The sequence below is a fragment of the Hyla sarda genome, chromosome 9 (assembly GCF_029499605.1).
Source record: "Hyla sarda isolate aHylSar1 chromosome 9, aHylSar1.hap1, whole genome shotgun sequence".
Classification (NCBI taxonomy): Eukaryota; Metazoa; Chordata; class Amphibia; order Anura; family Hylidae; genus Hyla; species Hyla sarda.
The window spans coordinates 100,469,392-100,491,680 of record NC_079197.1 but is presented as its reverse complement, the minus strand read 5'-3'; the positions used below and the strand labels follow the sequence as shown (position 1 = coordinate 100,491,680).

The 22,289-nt window shown below is 41.5% G+C and overlaps 1 protein-coding gene across 3 annotated transcripts in view; it reads right to left on the bottom strand.

The window, feature by feature from the left end:
- Positions 1-332: 332 nt before the first annotated feature.
- Positions 333-22,289, bottom strand: part of ACSL4 (acyl-CoA synthetase long chain family member 4) — an 83,460-nt gene continuing 61,503 nt past the window's right edge. For all 3 annotated transcript variants that reach the window (XM_056541069.1, XM_056541070.1, XM_056541071.1), the window contains exons 9-16: positions 19,096-19,167; positions 18,531-18,670; positions 15,999-16,171; positions 10,573-10,647; positions 5,767-5,958; positions 5,567-5,681; positions 4,723-4,880; positions 333-3,704 (exon numbers count right to left, since the gene is read on the bottom strand). In XM_056541069.1, the coding sequence (XP_056397044.1) occupies positions 3,547-3,704; positions 4,723-4,880; positions 5,567-5,681; positions 5,767-5,958; positions 10,573-10,647; positions 15,999-16,171; positions 18,531-18,670; positions 19,096-19,167 (1,083 nt within the window). In that variant the 3' untranslated portion in view covers positions 333-3,546. The remainder of the gene's footprint in view (positions 3,705-4,722; positions 4,881-5,566; positions 5,682-5,766; positions 5,959-10,572; positions 10,648-15,998; positions 16,172-18,530; positions 18,671-19,095; positions 19,168-22,289) is intronic.

Sequence of the window (22,289 nt, the reverse complement as noted above, 5' to 3'; positions counted from 1 at the left end):
CTCTCCATACAGATTGTAGTGGTCCCTTTTGTGGCAGTAATACAATACAGTTCCCTTATCAGAGAATTGGTTGACTGTTTTTCATGCACAGTGTGAATCCCCTAGATACAGTGGACGCAGCCATTTTTTTAGATTGAACCAGTCACACAAGCAACTAGTAACATTACCAGAGCCAGATATTCAATAATTACTTCTAGTAAACTAATGCAGATAGTTGGGAATAGTTTAATATAGCCTCCATGGTTGACCTGATTTCAGACTACCACTTCCCTGCCGAAGGGGGGAGCAGTAAGATGGCTACCACTATGTATGACCCAAGACTAGTATATGGAATAACAGAGCAACAACAAAGCGCCTCTATGAGAAACATTATGTGATGAGGAATATGAGAAAGTTACTAAAATAGACAGGTCTGGAGAACAGAAAGGTCTTCTTTGAAGACCTGCCAGTTATACATGCCTTTTCCTCTTCAAAATGTTGCATGATAAGTTCCATGTATTTCTAGTAACTATTGGGTCTTAAAATGACAGAACAGTAGATTGGTGGTAGTCATACCATGTCAGCCTGCAGGATTGATCAGGTTTTTATAGAAATAAATCTAGGCTGGCTTTTTTAGAAGTGAGAATATGGGAGAACATAGAAAAGGAAGATCTGAATACTGTATAATATACCATTTGTTTCCATTTAACTATCAATTTATTTATGATAAACTAGCCAACCTTTATCACAACTGACATGACAAGATGGCAGGGAACGAGCCTAGAGTCATTTTTATCATTTGACTTTAACACATAATTTAGTAGCCTGTGTCTCGCTAACCATAAGTCTAGTTAACACTATGTAACTGGCACCCTAGATTGTCTGAACCGGTCCACAGCTTTACAATGAAATACAGCCAAAATATTATAGCCAATAATGGCCACAGAAGACAGCAAAATAACAGCAATTTCCCGACAACAACAATGTATACAAAAGAATTCCCCATAACCCATCACCTTCATACAGTGACAATACAAAGACTTATTTGTGGTCATCATATACAGAGGATTTTTAAATAAGCTTCAAAATAGATTCTCCCTAATAAATACTTTAAGATCTTAAAAAGGTACACGTTAAGCGGCTAGCCGACAACTGTACAAAGCATTTCAACACCACTAAATTAATGTAAGAAAAAAGTGCAAGGTACATTGAATCAAGAGGCATCACTTTTTTTTAACCATTTTTTTTTTTTAAGCAGAGTAGAGTCTAGCCAAGATCTTTCCAGCCACTGGCAGGGCATACTGGGGGTTGTGGTTCTCAGCTAGCCTTACCCTGTTTACAGTATATGTTTTCCATGTAAACCACTAACTACAGATGGTTACCAACATTATGTCATAGGAAACAGTGTAAAAATAAAATCCATAGAGAAATCCTAGGGAGAATTGTTGGCCTATATAGCCAGCAGTGCAGCAGCCCCTAATAACCATGGATTATCTCAATGCACAATACATGTCGAGTTTCCAGTATATATATATATATACACACAATGGATAAAAGAAACATTCTAGTGATTTATTTTAGTAACACCCGTAGTTTTACACTCCTATCTTTGGGATATTTTGGTTTAAATCTAGTCATCCTCCCATATGAAATGGATTGAAGTACATGATATAAAGTAGCATGATGGGAATAATGGCAGTCCAGATATGTAGTGGCTTACAAGTAACAGCATATAAAAGGTATACATATTCATTCGACAAATGGTACGCACATGTTTGCTTGGTTTCGTTGTCTTGGTGCTAATAAGGGTTATTTTTTTATTAAGGACTGCAATGTATATGTTTAGGAATGCACTATAAAAACTGCAGGGCGACCATTCAGGCACCCAGACAATTATATTTTAGGTTTGCTGAAGACGTCCCAGTGAGATTTTTAAAAATAGATGTATTAAAAAGGGACTTGTCACTAGTTTCATGCTGCTGGGAACAGGGCTCAGACATTAGGGTGGTCTGACGACCGTGACTGATAAATCTTTCCCGAATTGCAAATAAGATTTATTAATCAAGCTGCTGGGGTCCGCACCAATGACTTGGAGCCCTGTTCATGGATGATGTTATACAGAACATAGTCTGATAAGAGCGCCCATCAGTATGTTATGCTGTCCTGGTTCAGGCAGTATCTAAATGGAACCTACCATTAAGTTATCTATATTTATGCTCACCTGGCTTCTTAAAAGGGAGATCAGAGTAGAACTTAAATTTAATATTTTTTTCCTGTAGCAAAGCTTCTTCCTAAAATACCATATTTGTCCTCAGATTTTGTGTGGTATTATAACTGAGCTGCAATACCACACACAACACGAGGGCAGGTGTGGAGGTGTTAAAGAATCTCTCTAATCCTGGATAACCCCTTTATTCATCAAAAAAGTCTAAAGATTGTATTGCCCATAGCAGCCCCTCACAGCACAGCTTTCACCTCTTGGCACAAAAGGCAGTTCTAGCTTCATGATGTAAACAAATTTTCCATATTTTTAGGTCTGATTTATGTTGGAAATAAAAAATATATACAGTTTTTAATGTGTTACCACTTGCGTACAATAAAGCACTTTTGAAGTGTTTGTGTTGTGTTTTTGCATCATATGCCAAGAGCCAAACCAGTGGACTTGACCATGAGATTATTCGATCACTGATATAAACTGCAATGCTACCTGTACAATGGGTTGACCAAGAGCTTCCTTACTCTAACTACTTAGATGCTGTGGTCACTACTGACTGCAACATCTAAGGTGTTAAACAGTCAGTGCTGTAGTTCTCTCTGATCCTGGCTATTGTAGCAGGGTATTAGCTGTAAATGTCCAACTGATGGCTCCAAGGGGTTAAAGGGTTAGTAGCTTTAACCTGAAAGCTGAGCACTGATTGGTTGCTGACAAGCTGTTCGATCAACCTGGTAAAATAAGACTCAGTGACAATATAATGGCCTGTTGAGGTCATGATTTTAAAAAGTCCTGTTAAAAGACTACAGCTAAGGGTCTGATTATAGGTGGTGAGCTTTTTTTTTTTTTTTTTTTTTTTTTTTATAGGTGGCGTTCAGTCGTCCTGCTAATACACAACAGCATGTCACCCATAGAAGTGAGTCACGATCTTGACACTAATCTTGTTTTTAAGGGTTTAACAGAATCTATAACAAATGGGAACATACACATAACAAAATATAATCACATACACATAAACCAGCAATTATTTCTAGAAATACATAAATGACTTGTCCATCTCAAGTAAAGGTGGTGCCTATTGTATGTACACATTTTGTTCTAATAAATATCCTTTCTGAATTCATGTATGTCAGTGGTTTTACACTTGTGTGCAATTAAAGAAAAATATATAAATACCAGGTTTCTTCAATTGTAACTAAACAAACATGCATAGTCAAAACAGTTCCATAGATACACTGCTTATCCAGTCTGTAGAAAGGCGTCCCCTAGTCTGACAGGGGAAAACAAAATATAACAAGGACAAATAAAACCAGCAATCCAAATGAACAGTCCAAAGTGGTGTAGAAACTTTGCAACTACTTTCCTCCGTACATCCGCTCAATATCATTTAGATAGTGGTTCTTCAGTTCTTTTCTTTTCAGCTTGAAGGCATCTGTAACCAGACCCGTCTCAGGGGTCCAGGGGTCCGGGCTGAGCCGTACCTTAATGGGAATTTCAAATCGTTCCAATTTCACTGTGCAAACAAAACAAAGATCTGGTTTAATACAGGTAGGTAGTCTTAATACAGGTAAATAATCTTCTTAAAGGGCTTGTCAGAGTAAACATTTCTAAATTAAACATGTTCATCTGCTGCTGATCCCCCACTGATACAGCTGCTCAGCGCCTTCTCTTCTGCATCACAACACATAGGAAATTCTTTATGGCTGAACAAGCATTACCTGCGTATCTGGATGCAGAACAAGTTGCAGGGACAACAGCATCAGGAAATTGGTGGCAAGTGAGAACATGTTTTTCTCTTATGTTCCACCACCTAGAGCACTTTTACATATTTACTCAGACAACACCTTTATGCTTGACACATAACACAACAACATTATCTTTAGTTCAAAAGCTTTTGAGTGAAGATGACCAAGAATGGGGATTATCAGAAGCGGTCATGCCTAGGGATAGCCTTTAGTAATTCAAAGGGTTAACAGAGGTCTCTTTGACCATCAGTAGGCAATGTGTGTATAATAGAGGGAGTGAACAGCTGTCCACAGTTCTACACATCAATTGGTCTACCATACATAAAAGCAAAATGTGCCCCATCACATGACAAAACAGTAGTTGCTTTGCCTTTCAAATATTATCCTGGGTAAATCCTATGATAAAAAAACACCTCCTCTTAATAAAAGGCTGCTACTAGAACATATAAGCTTAAAAGGTATAGCAGATAATCTTACACATATCTTATATGAAAGAGTTTTAAAGGCCATTTAAAGCTTTCCCACTAGATGGCAGAAGAACTTTGCTTTGTACACTACCAAAGATAGAGGTTACGTGTTTCTACTGAAGATTTATTTGCTTGCTGGAGGAGTTATAGCTTAAATATACAGTAACTACAGTGGTAAAGGGTAAATATTAAGTTTATGATGGTTGTGATGTGTTCTAAAACTGAGATGTGTCGCTCAGGGAAGGAATAAAGCTATGCTCAGGGCAAAAAATAACCAGCTAAGTGTATTACAAAACAGAAAAAACAGGATATTACTTACTTGAGGATGCTACCTCCTTAATCTCCTTTAATACCTCTGCCTCCATTGTCGGATTGTTACAGATTTCCTCCCAAGTTCCTTCGATCCCTTTCTGTCCTGCTAAACTAGTTAGCTTCTTCTGATTAGGAACGACAAAGCTGATCACATAAGACTGGTAACTGAAACAAGATACAAAGAAGATTAGAGGGTGTCTCCAAGGACACAGATAAACAGTCAGAATACTGAAGGTTTGAAAGAAAAATACAAATGGATCAGAGCAGAGTCTGTTACTTAACAGGTTCAGTGCACAGTTTGATTGGCTAATATTGACAGCGCCTAGCAATAGTGAAACAGTGATCATCTAGTTTGACACATTAATTGAAATAAGCTTAAAAAAACCAGATAGGATGCATGTAAACAGAAGCCCATCTCCAATTATAAAACAAAGTTAATTGCTGCTTATAAAACACTAGTCAAAAAAAACACCACACTATAGAATTAGATCCTGGGTGGCTTTCTTTACAAAATGTTGCTGTGCTACATGTTAAAATCCTTTGGGCAAAACACCGTAACATTACAATAATTGACATCAAGGTAGTGTTCGTAGAATTAAAGGGGTTTTCAAAGACATCATATCAGAACACTGATAAAAAAAAAAATCCAAGGGTATATTGATATGGGGTTGTTATGGCACATGGTAACATGCAGTTATTGCTCAGACTGCAGTGAAGGGTCATAAAATGAATATTTATGTAGAGTTTTGCTTCATCATTGCCACGTTGCAATCACTTTACTATTTACTACAAATTATGGTTCATGTCAACCAATACAGTTAATGATCAGGTTATGCCTTCTAATCCAGTACCTGTTGGCATAGGCACATATATTGTCAATGAGGGAACAGTTCTTTAAAGCAGCTTCCACTTTGCCCAAGGACACATACTCTCCGGCCTGCAACTTGACCAAATCCTTCTTCCTATCTGTAAAGAAACACAATGATGTGGGGTTATATTCTGCCAGTTATTAAATCTATGCCGGGATATTAGAGTTAGCTATGCGACTTACCAATTATTTGCAAGCAGCCATCAGGGTGAAACTCCCCTATATCTCCTGTGCAGAACCACCTCTGACCGTTTTCATCTACATAGAAATCCTCTAAGCTCTTTTCATCATTTTTGAAGTAACCCATTGAAACATTATGTCCCCCAATAACTATTTCACCCCTTGGGTGGGGCTTGTCATCATTTGTATAACCTCCTGCAAAAAAATAAATAATAATAATAATTGGTTAAGATTCTGAATCTAAGATTTGAAGCTACCTTAAAGGATAAAAGCTGAAGTTTAGAAGAGGTCAACCAAATGTCATGTTCCTATGAGCCGATTTTACTTCTATTCCTTCCATTCTTATTCACATTACGTGTAAGCTAAATCCAAAAAGGTACAATAAGAAAATGGCTAAGCTTGGATTCTGTTCAAACCTTGCAATCGCCCCACAATTATTCAAAGTGGGAAAAAATCATATATACATGTGACCCATCGACTTATGATGGCCCCGACATATGATCATTTCAACATATGATGGCCTCTCAGAGCCCATCGTATGTTGAAGGCAGCCTCGACATATGATGCTGCTGTGTTTCGGGGCCATCGTACAAACAGCTATCTGACAGCGCTGACAACTTCAGCAACTGACAGATAGTTGTTTAATGTGCCCCGTGTGCCCCGTTCTGCCTCCTGTTACTCACATGCTGTCCTGCTAACTCATACAGGCTTCCACTGTGAGCTCCGTGTAAGCCCCGCCCCCCAGTGCAGCCATAGTCAATAGCCTGCAGCATTTTGCTGCAGGCATCCAATGAGCTGCTGGCTGCCCTCCCCTTCCTTTCCTATAGAGCTGTAGTCGGCAGGATCGTAATGGAGGATATTCTGTCCCCCCTGAAGGTATTTAAAGAACTGTACAGTACTGTATGCGATGTCACACATCACATACAATACATATACACACTATACACCCCATACATCAGTGTTTCCATATCAGTGTGCCTCCAGCTGTTGCAAAACTATAACTCCCAGCATGCCAAGACAGTCAATGGCTGTACATGCATGCTGGGAGTTGTAGTTGTGCAACAGCTGGAGTCACCCTGGTTTGTTAAACACTCCCCATACACTCCACATACAATGGTCATCCCAGAACAAATTAGCAGTTTCCCATGGAACCATTGTATGTTGAATACATATCTCTGAGGCCCCAGAACCAATTACCATTTTTACATATGATGGTTTCAACATATGATGGTTCTCCGGGAACCAATTAATATGATATGTTGAGGGACCACTGTAATATATAAGCTAGTGAACACATCAAAGCTTTGGAGAAAGCTTATTAGGAACTCACATACACACACACGCACGTTCAAAATTGGCTTCTACCTCCTGGGGCTTTTTGACTCTCTCTAGATCAGCGATTCCCAACCGTGGTGCCGCAGCACACGTGTGTGCCGTTCAGCACTGCCCATGATGCCGCGTGATTTTGCCATGATTTTTTTATTATTATTATTATTTTTTTTAAATGTCCTGCCCCGGCCTGACGGCGCAGGGGGGAAGAGAAGTCTGCGTGCGCACTGCGCACACAGCGTCCCCTGCATCTCCTGTGTCCCCCTCCTTCCCCCTCTGTTCCCCTCCTTCCCCCTCTTTTCCCTGTGTCCCCCACGTCCCCCTCTCCCTTGCGGCGCAGTGAGCCAAAAATGGTGCCCTGGGGCGGAACGAGCTGCACCTGCGCCGGACTCCCGTGCCTGCTGTGGAACTGCAAGCTGCGCGGGGCGGCTTGCTTAAGGTACCGTACCCTTTTCACCCCTCTGTTCACCTTCTCAACCCTGTCTAAACCCCCTCACTCATGTCCACCCCCCGTCACCCATGTACACTCCTCTATACCCCTCTGTCACACATGTACACCCCTCAACACCCCTCTGTACACTCCTCTACACCCCTCTGTCACCCATGTACACTCCTCTACACCCCTCTGTCACCCATGTACACTCCTCTACACCCCTCTGTGACCCATGTACACTCCTCTACATCCCTCTGTCACCCATGTACACTCCTCTACATCCCTCTGTCACCCATGTACACTCCTCTATACCCCTCTGTCACCCATGTACACTCCTCTACATCCCTCTGTCACCCATGTACACTCCTCTACATCCCTCTGTCACCCATGTACACTCCTCTATACCCCTCTGTCACCCATGTACACTCCTCTACATCCCTCTATCACCCATGTACACTCCTCTACACCCCCTATGCCACCCATGTACACTCCTCAACACCCCTGACACCCATGTACACTCCTTTATACCCCTCTGTCACCCATGTACACTTCTCTATACCCCTCTTTCATCCATGTACACTCCTCTACATCCCTCTGTCACCCATGTACACTCCTCTATACCCCTCTGTCACCCATGTACACTCCTCTACATCCCTCTATCACCCATGTACACTCCTCTACACCCCCTATGCCACCCATGTACACTCCTCAACACCCCTGACACCCATGTACACTCCTTTATACCCCTCTGTCACCCATGTACACTCCTCTACATCCCTCTGTCACCCATGTACACTCCTCTACATCCCTCTGTCACCCATGTACACTCCTCTATACCCCTCTGTCACCCATGTACACTCCTCTACATCCCTCTATCACCCATGTACACTCCTCTACACCCCCTATGCCACCCATGTACACTCCTCAACACCCCTGACACCCATGTACACTCCTTTATACCCCTCTGTCACCCATGTACACTTCTCTATACCCCTCTTTCATCCATGTACACTCCTCTACATCCCTCTGTCACCCATGTACACTCCTCTATACCCCTCTGTCACCCATGTACACTCCTCTACATCCCTCTATCACCCATGTACACTCCTCTACACCCCCTATGCCACCCATGTACACTCCTCAACACCCCTGACACCCATGTACACTCCTTTATACCCCTCTGTCACCCATGTACACTCCTCTACACCCCTCTGTCCACTCATCTACACCCCTTTGTACACTCCTCTACACCACTCTGTACGCTCCTCTACACCCCTGTCACCCATGTACACTCTTCTGCACCCCTCTGTCACCCATGGAGTATGTTCTGCATACTCTGGGTATGGATTTTTTCCACATGGGAATCCCTATAGGTCTAAGATCTAATGAACAAAATTACAAAAAAAAAATAATAATAAAAAAAAATGCTATATTTATTAAAAAACACAAGCACCTCCCTCTCCTCTCTAGGTTGACCCGAACACAATTTTACATTTCAGGTAACCCAGGGAGTGAGCCAGAACAGGTTTCTTTTAGTGCTCTGAAATGCTATTGATGAACACAATGTAAACCTGTTCCTCCATTGATGTTATTTCAGAAACCCCCAACAGGAAGGATTAAAGCGGTCCTACAATTAGGTCTCCATACAAAAGCGCCATTCTCAGTGCAGTTATTTTCACTGTCCAGGCTGTTGAATTACAGATTCACCTTGTCTACAGACCAGTATCAGTAACATGGCAGAAGAGTGAATGAGGCTCGTACACAATGGATTCATTTTGCACACTACTGAGTACGTAGAACAGAGCATTACTCAATGCTGCAACCAGTCTGCTCTGCATTAGCCAGCACTACCAGCCTTCACAAGGAAGAACCTGACACCAACCTGACCTACACCCACACAGACAGCCCTGTGCCAGCAACGCACTTAGGTAAAACAGATGTAAGACAAGCTTATACTTCCATTCACCCTCAGTTTATATACACAGAAGTGTCCTAATCCATAGAACAGTGTTTCCCAACCAGGGCGCCTCCAGATGTTGCAAAACTGCAACACCTGGAGGCACCCTGGTTGGGAAATACTGCCATAAAAGAACAGATGAACTGTCCTTTAAAACCAGTTGAACACCTGCTGACTTGTAAAAAGCATCATGGGAGGTGTAGTCCTGACTTAAAGGGGTATTCCAGGCCAAAACTTTTTTTTATATATCAACTGGCTCCGGAAAGTTAAACAGATTTGTAAATTACTTCTATTAAAAAATTTTTATCCTTCCAATAGTTATTAGCTTCTGAAGTGGAGTTGTTTTCTGTCTAACTGCTCTCTGATGACTCACGTCCCGGGAGCTGTGCAGTTCCTATGGGGATATTCTCCCATCATGCACAGCTCCCGGGACGTGACATCATCATTGAGCAGTTAGACAGAAAACTTCAGAAGCTAATAACTATTGGAAGGATTAAGATTTTTTTAAATAGAAGTAATTTACAAATCTGTTTACCTTTCCGGAGCCAGTTGATATATATAAAGGTTTTGCCTGGAATACCCCTTTAAGCAGGTGCTAGGCTGCAAATCTACCTCAGACAGCTATAGTGAAGTGCACCCATCTTGGCTCAAGACACACTATTACAATACAACAAGCGAGAGACCAGTTAGCAGACAGTTCTGGTGTTGCCGATAACTGGAGTACAAAATAGAATGGAGAAGTGCAATGTCATATTGTCAAATATTTTTTCCCTTTAATGTCAGTTTGCATTTATCCATGCATTTGCGTTTTTGTTCTAGTACATCTGCTACAAGATATTTATTATTCATCTAAACCTAGGGTGGGAATTCACTTGTAGTTTATATAGATGTTGCAGCTTTGTCTGACACAGAGCTCTAAATCCCCTAGATAGATAGACTTAAAAGGCTGCATAAAGAAGTTTACTGCTACTATCTTGACTGTAATAATAAAATAGCCGTATTACTGGACCCCTTACAGCAATTCTTCCTCTATCCCTTTCCCCTTATAGCAGTCATGTTTATATTGGAAGAGGTCGATCAGTTTGCTTACCTTCAACCCAGGCACGGAGTTTGATTTCACAGCAGGTAAGAGGAGCGCCCACTCTACCAGTGCTGTAGTCAGATACTAAAAAGAAAAACAAACCCATTAACTGTATACCATGTACTGCAGGCTGCCATCGACACAAGAACGACAGATAGCAGCACAACCAACAACAAGTAAAGAGCAAGCAAGTAAAGAGCAGGCCAGAATCCAAGACATGTAAATAAAGATTTCACTTTTTTCTTTAAATCTAGAGAAATAATAATAAAAGCAATAAAGATTATCACAGAGAAAATTTTGGGAGAGGCTCTTATCAGACTAGTGACCTGAGCAACTCAAATGGCACCTACGGTATACCCACGGTGTCTAAAATGGCAAATAAATAGTAAAGAAATTGAGGCTCAGGGTCTAGAATAAATGGTAAATAAATGTATTTATATATGAATTTACACAATGTTAAAATGTAATGTGTACCGTGACCCACTGGGCCCTTGTGGGTCAGTGGAAGCACAAATAGATAGAGGCAATATTCAATCAAAAATACATTAAAAATAAAACAATCTAAAATATGACAATACTTAAAATAGAATAAAATTAATAATGGGCCACACGTCTGTGGTTATCCAGTTTGTAAAAGATGTCAGTATCACACATTAAAAAAATGATCCCAATAAATATAGAAACAAAAAATAGTAATGAATGAAATCTGTTGGTATTGGTAACGGTAATGTCCACAGAAATGATAAGAAGTTCTGTTTTTTTTTTTTTTTTGTTTTGTTTTTTTAAATCACACAGAACTTGTCCTTTCTGTGGACATTACCGTTACCAATACCAACAGATTTCATTCATTACTATTTTTTGTTTCTATATTTATTGGGATCATTTTTTTTAACGTGTGATAATGACATCTTTTACAAAACTGGATAACAACAGACATGTGGCCCATTATTAATTTTATTCTATTTTAAGTATTGTCATATTTTCGATTGTTTTATTTTTAATGTATTTTTGCTATTTTTGATTGAATATTGCCTCTGTGTTTCCACTGACCCACAAGGTCACATATTACATTTTAACATTGTGTAAATTCATATATAAATATAAATACATTTATTTACCATTTATTCTAGACCCTGAGCCTCAATTTCTTTACAATAAATATTATCCTGTCTCAATTAAAATAAGAAGCAATAGAGAACAAATAAATTGAAATCCATGTAAAATGAATTACAGCAGGATAAACATTACCAGACAAAACTGATTGCAGGGCCCTTGCGGATACAAAAATCTAAACAATGGTTACAATGAAACATGTATATAATCTAAAATATAGACTTTAGTGGTTAAAAAAAGGCTTTTTAAGATAGTAAGCAGACAATGCAATTGACAATGATGTACGCTCATATAAAGAGTTGATATATACGGAACAGGTTCTTGTTGGTTGATCAACTTATGAAAACCCATGTAGCAACAGGGAATGGGCTTAATGGAAAGCAGTTCTGTGTACAACTATATGCTCACTACCTGCCTCTAAAAACTGCTTCTCATTAACCCCATTTCTCCTTACAACATGGGCTTTCAGAAGTTGATCAACAAACAAGCACTGGTTGAACATATATCTACTCTTTATATGAGTGTACATATGAGAGTAAGCATGGTTGTCAATTGCATTAACTCTGCCTGCCATCTTTAAGTGCATTTTGTGCCGTCTTTCACATTGCAATCCAGTCTTTTTTTTACATATTCTCCTTATATTTTTTACATTCTACACCACTGCTTAGATTTCTGTATCAAAAAGGGCCCTGCGGTCTGTTATATTTCCGCTAATGTTTATCCTGCTTTAACCCCTTAACAATGCAGGACGTAAATGTACGTCCTGGTGAGGTGGTACCTAATGCACCAGGACGTACATTTACGCCCTAAGCATAACAGTGAGCATCGGAGCGATGCCCAGATCATGCGCGGCAGGTCCCGGCTGCCGATCGCAGCCAGGGACCTGCCCGTAATGGTGGACATCCGCGATCCTGCGGACGTCCGCCATTAACCCCTCAGATGCAGTGATCAATACAGATCACGGCATCTGCAGCATCGCGGTCATTAAAATGGATGATCAGATCGCCCGCAGCGCTGCCGCGGCAATCCGATCATCCAGCACGGCAGACTGAGGTCCCCTCACCTGCCTCCGCTGCCTTCCCGGCGTCTTCTGCTCTGATCTGCCTTCCCACAGACCAGAGCAGAAGATGACCGATAACCCTGATCAGTGCTATGTCCTATACATAGCACTGAACAGTATTAGCAATTGAATGATTGCTATAAATAGTCCCCTATGGGGACTATTAAAGTGTAAAAAAAAATGTGAAAAACCCCCTTCCCCAATAAAAACGTAAATTGTCCCATTTTCCCTATTTCACCCCCAAAAAGTGTTAAAAATATTTTATATACATATTTGGTATCGCCGAGTTCGTAAATATCTGAACTATTAAAATAAAATGTTAATGATACCATATGGTGAACGGCGTTAACGTAAAAATAAAAAATAAAAGTCCAAAATAGATGCTTTTTTATAACATTTTATTCCTAATTTTTTTTTAATTAAAAATGGATTAAAAGTTTTATATAAGCAAATATGGTATCAAAAAGTACAGATCACAGTGCAAAAAATGAGCCCTCATACCGCCACTTATACGGAAAAATGAAAAAGTTATAGGTCTTCAAAATAGGGGGATTTTAAACGTACTAATTTGGTTAAAAAGTTTGTGATTTTTTTAAGTGCAACAGTAATAGAAATGTATGTTATCATGGGTATCATTTTAATCGCATTGACCCAAAGAATAAAGAACACGTCACTTTTACCATAAATTGTACGGCGTGAAGACGAAACATTCCCAAATTAGCAAAATTGCAGTTTTCTTTTTAATTTCACCACACAAATAGTGTTTTTTGGTTGCGCCATACATTTTATGATATAATGAGTTATGTCATTACAACAGACAACTGGTCGTGCGAGAAACAAGCCCTCATACTAGTCTGTGGATGAAAATATAAAAGAGCTATGATTTTTTGAAGGCGAGGAGGAAAAACGAAAACGTAAAAATAAAATTGTCCGCGTCCTTAAGGCCCAAATGGGCTGAGTGCTTAAGGGGTTAATTACTTAATGTATTTAAAGTCAATTACTAAAATAAATTAAATGTATTCATTCTCTACTGCTTCTAAGTTGAGGTCCCATAATATTTCTTGCAGTTTTTTCCTAATTTACTCCAGGGGTATAGGCGGCTTGTTAGGCTAAGTTCACACAGCCGTTGTCCCCAGTCTAGATTTTGTTCGTTATTGCCTCCTAAACGGACCATTCTATTAACGGGTGCAAACTGATGCAAAGGGATGCTATTTAGTGGCATCCGTTTGCATCAGTTTTTCATCCGTTAGTATCAGCTGTCTACAGACTCCTGCAGCTGGGACTACTACTACTGCCATCATGGAACAGACTTCTTTTCATGATGGGAGAAGTAATTCCCCGACTGCGGGAGTCTGCAGGCGGCTTGGAGGCTACATTAGTGCTGCTAATGCCCCCTGCTGCGTTTATATATGTCCCCCCGCGAGCGCATACATAAATCCCTCACAACTCTATCTGAACAGTATACTATCAGCAGCGCAGCGGGGGGCATTATACCTAGCTAGCGCAGCGGGGGGCGGCATTATACCTAGCTAGCGCAGCGGGGGGCGGCATTATACCTAGCTAGCGCAGCGGGGGGCGGCATTATACCTAGCTAGCGCAGCGGGGGGCGGCATTATACCTAGCTAGCGCAGCGGGGGGCGGCATTATACCTAGCTAGCGCAGCGGGGGGCGGCATTATACCTAGCTAGCGCAGCGGGGGGCGGCATTATACCTAGCTAGCGCAGCGGGGGGCGGCATTATACCTAGCTAGCGCAGCGGGGGGCGGCATTATACCTAGCTAGCGCAGCGGGGGGCGGCATTATACCTAGCTAGCGCAGCGGGGGGCGGCATTATACCTAGCTAGCGCAGCGGGGGGCGGCATTATACCTAGCTAGCGCAGCGGGGGGCGGCATTATACCTAGCTAGCGCAGCGGGGGGCGGCATTATACCTAGCTAGCGCAGCGGGGGGCGGCATTATACCTAGCTAGCGCAGCGGGGGGCGGCATTATACCTAGCTAGCGCAGCGGGGGGCGGCATTATACCTAGCTAGCGCAGCGGGGGGCGGCATTATACCTAGCTAGCGCAGCGGGGGGCGGCATTATACCTAGCTAGCGCAGCGGGGGGCGGCATTATACCTAGCTAGCGCAGCGGGGGGCGGCATTATACCTAGCTAGCGCAGCGGGGGGCGGCATTATACCTAGCTAGCGCAGCGGGGGACGGCATTATACCTAGCTAGCGCAGCGGGGGGCATTATACCTAGCTAGCGCAGCGGGGGGCATTATACCTAGCTAGCGCAGCGGGGGGCATTATACCTAGCTAGCGCAGCGGGGGGCATTATACCTAGCTAGCGCAGCGGGGGGCATTATACCTAGCTAGCGCAGCGGGGGGCATTATACATAGCTGGCGCAGCGGGGGGCATTATACATAGCTGGCGCAGCGGGGGGCATTATACATAGCTGGCGCAGCGGGGGGCATTATACATAGCTGGCGCAGCGGGGGGCATTATACATAGCTGGCGCAGCGGGGGGCATTATACCTAGCTAGCGCAGCGGGGGGCATTATACCTAGCTAGCGCAGCGGGGGGCATTATACCTAGCTAGCGCAGCGGGGGGCATTATACATAGCTGGCGCAGCGGGGGGCATTATACATAGCTGGCGCAGCGGGGGGCATTATACATAGCTGGCGCAGCGGGGGGCATTATACATAGCTGGCGCAGCGGGGGGCATTATACATAGCTGGCGCAGCGGGGGGCATTATACATAGCTAGCGCATAACGGGTTGCATAACGGGCATTTTTTGATGGGAGCAGGCGGCTGTGTGAACGTGCTCGGTTTTAGAACTTAATACCTCAGTAACCTAGTGATATTATAGCGCTGCCCACAATATAAATTTGTATAATTGTTATTTTAGTAATAATACAAATTGAGATTACAGCTCTTCATATACTAGTCACATAAGTGTTAATGACAAGTGTAAAAATAGACAAAACTACTATATTCCATGGGCATTATAGCACCAGCAATGAATACGGTATATAAAACGGATGGCCCATGTAATATGCCATATTCTGCTCTGTTTAGGGAGAATTCTACAAGCTGGTACTAGGATTTGGTTTCTATAACACAGTCTATTAACCATCGCCTGCAATGTATTTTCATTTCTGGTCACAGGAAGAGATGAGCTATTGTTTAATATCTTCATGTAACCAAATTTAGAACAAGGAAGTGGTTATTAATCAGACAATGCCTTTACTGTAAGTCTAGTAGTAATTCTGATGCCTACCTTCAGTGATGGTTCCAGCCCCACAAGTTTCTGTCAGTCCATAACCCTGACCAACCGGACAGCAGAAACAAATGTTCATAAATCTTTGGGTCTGCGGAGATAAGGGAGCCCCGCCGCACAGCATCATACGGACATTCCCTCCTAATAAAGCCTTCACCTTTTTGAAAAGTATCCTGTAAGAGAAAACAGAACAGGCAATGAGTAATGATGCAAATAGCCGCTTACAAAGCTTCAAAGTTCTGCAACATTACTGAGAGAGAAAATAGTATTATTCGGAGGCCAAACAAAAATTTTTAGGTAATAAAATAAATAGCTTTTTTAGGAAATGCCATTGAAGTGTTTGTGCTGGTGTCATAAATGCAGAGAGAATCAATTAAAGTGCATCGATGATTGTAAACTACATTCCAAAAATCAATAAGACAAGCAAAAAAAGAAAAAAAAAGAAAAAAAAAAGAAACTAAGAAACTTTGAACATACACTTGCATGGAGAACTTAGCTTGGAGCACTCACCTCAGACACAAAACATGCAGCGATACAGCATCTTTATTAAGGTTGCAGGTACGTGTACAGCAGGGAGATTGAAAGATGAAAAAGACGGGTGGGTTCAGCCGTATTGCGCTCTTTGCGCTTCGTCAGGTCCCTTCAAACAGGTGCACATCAGACACGTATATACAGAAGACAAGGGAAGGGGGTCACTGAACACCCCAAACCTAGTGCACAAATGAACTCTGAATACGTAAACCAATGAATGTCTTAAAACCAGAGTTAATTTGTGCACTAGGTTTGGTGTGTTCTTTGACCCCTCCCCTTGTCTTCTGTATATACCTGTCTGATGTGCACCTGCCGGAAGGGACCTGACAAACCGCAAAGAGCGCGATACGGACCGTTGCCCATCGGCTGAACCCACCAGTCTTTGTTTCATCTTTCCATCTCCCTGCAACCTTAATAAAGATGCTGTACCGCTGCATGTTTTGCGTCTGAGGTGAGTGCTCCAAGCTAAGTTCTCCATGCAAGTGTACGTTCACGCTGTGATTTATTTGTGAGAACCATTTGTCAGACGCAAAGGAAACTGATCGCAAACACGGCTGTGCTGATCCTGCATTCAGCAGGAAGATCCCTAGTGGCGTTTGAGCTGTGACTGTGCCTGGTTATTTGTATCTGTGAAAGGCATTTTCCTTTAAATAAAGAAACATTGTTTAATGATGAGACTTTTCTCCCCCACAATTCACTGAAAAATCCACACACATTAAACAGAGAGGAGATTGATTTACTGCTTCACTGAACACAGAGGTCCACAGAAGCTAGAGGAGGGAGCAGCTGAAAGGAGACACAACACACTTTTGGTATTCTATCATCTCACCCCAGTGCTGGATTCAGTAGCATTCCTTGTACCATGGGAGGACATTTTACAGCAGTAAAAAGCAGTGTTTCAGTGAATCAATCTCTGCAGAACACTTGCTAGAACCACAAGCTGCATCTATCTGTAACAGTGTCTCCTTGCAGCTGCTCCCCTCTCCCCCTTCCTTCTGTAAAGGCCTCTATAGGCAACAGCTGTAATCTAATCCCTCAGTTAGGGCAGATTCACGCAGGGCACATCCACAGCGTATTAAACACACTGCAGATGTGCCAATGACAGTCAAAGAGGAACTAAAGAGCAAGTTCCTGGCTGCGGCCGGGTAGCTCTGTGTGTCTGGTCATAGTGGGGAATTTCCCGCCGTAGAAATCCACCGCTACAAGTGGACACACAGAGCCGGCCGCAGCCTCTGTGACTACCTTCAGGGCATCAGCGTGAAATACGCCAAGGATGTGCCCGTGTGACCCTTCCCTTAAGCAGAAAATTAATCACATCTTTGACTAATGTGTATGGATTTTACCAGTGAACTGACGGTGAGTGATCAGTGCAGGAGGAGGGGATGAGAGGGAAAGGAATGGAGTCTAATATAAGGAGAAAGTGGCATTTTCCTGTTAAAAGATATATCATTTTTTATATTTTTATAATTGGAGGGAGGTAAACTTTTCTGGGCAAAATGGATTCATGATGTTTGGTGGGGGGGGGGGGGGGGGGGGAATCAGGCGTCTTAAACCCACTGATCAGATATTGATAATTTATCCAATCAGCTGTTTGCCTTAGCTGTGGGACTGGCATAACATTGAAACAGTCGGAAGAAGACAGCTCTATACACTGAAGCTCCATAGTGAAGTGATGGAACATGTATAGTAAATCTATTTTTTTTTTTTTATCCATTCCTTACTTTGGCTGCAAAAAAAAAAAAAAAAAAAGAAAAAAGAAAAAAGAAAAAGGCCATGTGAACACCCCTAAGCGAGCTACAACTGGGAAACATGCATAAATAAATTGTATATAGACATTTATAGACAAATCTGGTCAAAATATTCTAGTAATCAATGGTACATACATATGTGTAGCCAGTTAATCCCTTACAACAATATTGTTACAACACTTTTTAATCTCTTTCAAATTATTTCCTTTCACTATATTGTTTGCTTTATTACAAATATTTTCCTATTACTTACACATTACATAAGGGAGCATCATATCCCTTCTTTATTTGCTCCAGCTTGTAGTCATAGCCAAGCTTGAACAGGGTTCTCTGGAAAACATTCATTTCTTGAACTTTGCTCATGACATTCTTGTAAATGCGATCCATTATTTCCTGTAAAAAGAATCACATGACTAGTTAGACTGGGAGGTGAGGTTGAGTGAGGAGGCACGCCAAGCTGTGGCACTTTAGCAGCTCGGCTCCTCTTTGACACTTGGCTGATAAACGAAAAGGCAATTTTAAAATGTTTGGCAACCAACATCAGCTCTAGAAAAGGTGTAGTTTGCTTTGATACCCCAACAGCTATACCAAAGTGTCTGATGTCTTAGTGGCAAATTGAGCTGACATATTCCCTTTCAGAGCTTCTTTAGGTGATATGCATTCTGTAAAGTATAGCGTATATACTCCGGACAGTAATCTAATGGAGGACATAACTGTCCCTCTACATCAGTGTATTCCGGACAGGGTATCTCCAGCTGTTGAAAAGCTACAACTCTCAGCATGCCAAAGGCTTATCCTAAATAAAGAGCAATACTTACAGGCACAGCAGCCATCAGTGTAGGCCTCAGTACAGAACAGTCACCTTTGCTTCCCTTCTTAATTTTACTGGACTGTAAAGACAAAAGAAAGATGAGCAATTAAACGAAATACAAAGTGACCTAGTGTTTTAAGGTTAACCATATTTAAGAATTTTTGGTGATGTTATTTCGAATTTTTTTATTTCTAATATTTTTAAATAATCCGGAAATCTTGCAGTTTACATTCTGGACACTAGGCCTAAAACTAAGCTGAGACTATGTTCTGTAGAAAATTCACTTTCCAGCAGTGCTCTTATTATTACTAACAAGATTACAGTTAAAGGTTGCATTGGAATATAGATAACATAGCAGCTCACAAATCAGCCTTCCCCTCTCTGTGTAAAGGTCACAGAGCGCACTGAAACACCTTTCCCATTCATGCCAAATGGTCTTGCTAAATGTTGTCAGAAACCGTTTAGGCAAGATTGCTGCCTCCATAATAATGTATATTTAAAAAAAAAAAAAATAATGAAGTAATTATTACTATTAGAAAATAGAAACAGCTAAAAAACAAGTAACATGTTTTAGTATCTGACTATTTTGAAAAAAAAAAAAAAAAATTATATATATATATATATATATATATATATATATATATATATATATATATTTTTTTTTTTTTTAATCTAGGCAATACATACATATGAATAATCATTGTCTCAGTGCAAATCCATTCACCTATTTAGTGTTTTAGACCAGGCTATATATTTTAGAGATCCCCCAAGATGCACCTCTGGCTTCTTCAGATAAATCAGCATGAGGGTGCGTTCCCACAGGGCGTATACGCTGCGTATTCCTTGCTCACTTTATACACAGGGCTTTCCGGTGGCAGCCCTATGCATGTAGTGAGTTTTGGAGGCGGAGCCGCGCGTCACAGACACGCCGGCACACGGCCCCGCCTCCATAACTTACTACACACATAGGGCTGCCGCCGGAAAGCCCTGTGTATAAAGTGAGCAAGGAATACGCAGCGTATTTCCCACTGCTGCTGTAAATTTTGCGCAGCGTGAAATACGCTGCGCATACGCCCTGTGGGAACGCACCCTAAATCTGTATTTGCAGCACAACTCCCTAATTACTGATCCAATCTACATTTGCTAAAGCTGGAACCAGCGTTTTTCACACTGGCCACTTTTACATTACATCCAAGACTATAAATTATGGCAGCAAAAAGGATTTATGTATAAATGCAAGAAGTAAAGCTGCACATCTCCTCTATGTTAATATCATCATTCTGAACTAGTTGAAATGTTAAGAAATAAAAAAATAAAAAAAAGTGGGATGACTTTTTTTTTCCAAATTCAAAAAGAAGTTTATTGAATATACGTAAACATGACAAAGAGTAGAATAAGCATCAATACAATGACAACATTGGCCTTACAAGGCCTGGGATGACATTTTTAATAGATGTCTGCTGTAATAAAACCTCTGGAATTTTGGTTGCCCAAGAATTTCCTAAGATCACTAAAGAAACAGTCACGCAGGTCTCAGCCTGTTCATAAAGCATAGCCTTATCCAGTGTGAGGTTAACAAGACATGATCAGATCAACTGCAAACATGAAGAGCTGCAGCCTATTACACACATGCTGACATTTTCTAGTGTTCTATTAACATTTTATCAAGTGCAAGCACTAATGTGTGGCCATGTGAGTACATGACAAGTACCGCTATTAGGCACATGTTTCTCGTCTGGTACCGCCAGTTGGCTCCTTTCTTCCTGTGACATACTTTTTATAGATAGAGGCAGGAGGCTCAAACACCTCTGTGGCACTGAGGTTAGCAAACACATTACAGGCTGATCAAACCAGTTTCTCTTCCCGTTACTTTTAGGCTGCCATATGCGGGAAGTTTTTTTGAAGGAAAAAAAACAGCAGGGGATTAAAAAAAATCCAGACTCTACCCCTGCCCCATTTTCTCTCCGAAAAAAAAAATTAAAATAAAAAAAATCCTGATGAAAACATGCATGTGTGGATGTATCCTAAGGCCTGTTTACATATAACCAGTGGATGACCTGTGCATGACCAACTGGTAGAACGAGCAGGGAGAGAAGAACGCAGCTGAGTGTGAACGACTTAGACTTCCATTGGGAGTCCATTTCAGTCACACAGCTGGGAGAGAATGCTTTTCCCAACTCATTCCAACATAAAGATCTCGACAGTGACAGTGCCCATTTCATTTTGTTGTGGGGCTAGAGAGAGGTTATGTTCTGTACTCTCCCAGCATTCCTCTGCATAAAGATCACAGATAATAAATTTGTGTCTGGTGGGCATTGGATCATTATCAGAGGTCTGCATATAGATTATTGCTCAGATGGCACAATTTATGCCGTTCCAGCATGTGCCAACATGTCACACTGGCAGGCGATGCCACTGGTTCCATAGCAATGGTCCAAAGAATAGTCTTTTAAAGGAGAATTAATTTAAAAAGCAGATTTTTAATACACTGCATATGTTCATCTATTAGCCAGAGTAGAGTTACAAGAGGACTTTCTGTCTATAGGACCCAATACGTTGATGTCATGTGTCAGTACCACAAGTGAGGTAGGGATACTCACAATGAAGGCAAAAAATAAATAAATAAATAAATTAGAAATTAAAGCTTAGAAGCCCCAAGCAATGAGGATATTGAATTTGCAAACTATAATCCTCTAATATCCATAACCAATTAGCCAGCACAACAACCACCATTTTAATATAGTAAGAAAGTCAGCCCTCAGGAATGCCGCCTTGTCCTCCTGTTTGTGCGTTCCGCTTGGATAAACACCCCGCAGCCAGATTACTATTCTCAAATATTTACATCTTCCTTGGCTGGAAGGGAGAGAGAGTCTTATTCTTCATGTTTAACTCCGGCTTACAGCTAATTGTGGACCAGTCAGCGTTACAAGACGCTGGGACTTTCTTCACTGAACGACGAGCTAGTCAATGAGGGCAGATTTTATGCTGGGTGAATATGGCATTGTGCCTTGAAGCAGAGAGAGTTGCCAAAGTCTGGGTCAATGTCTGAGAACAGTGATCCACTTCAGGACAGGCAAGGCACTTCGCTTGTAGTTCAGGAGACTTTTGTCAACCTTTCCCTACACAACACACTCGCACAAGCTTAAAATGATTGTGAGATCACGGACAGAATACAAACCCTGATCTCCCCGATAAACAAAT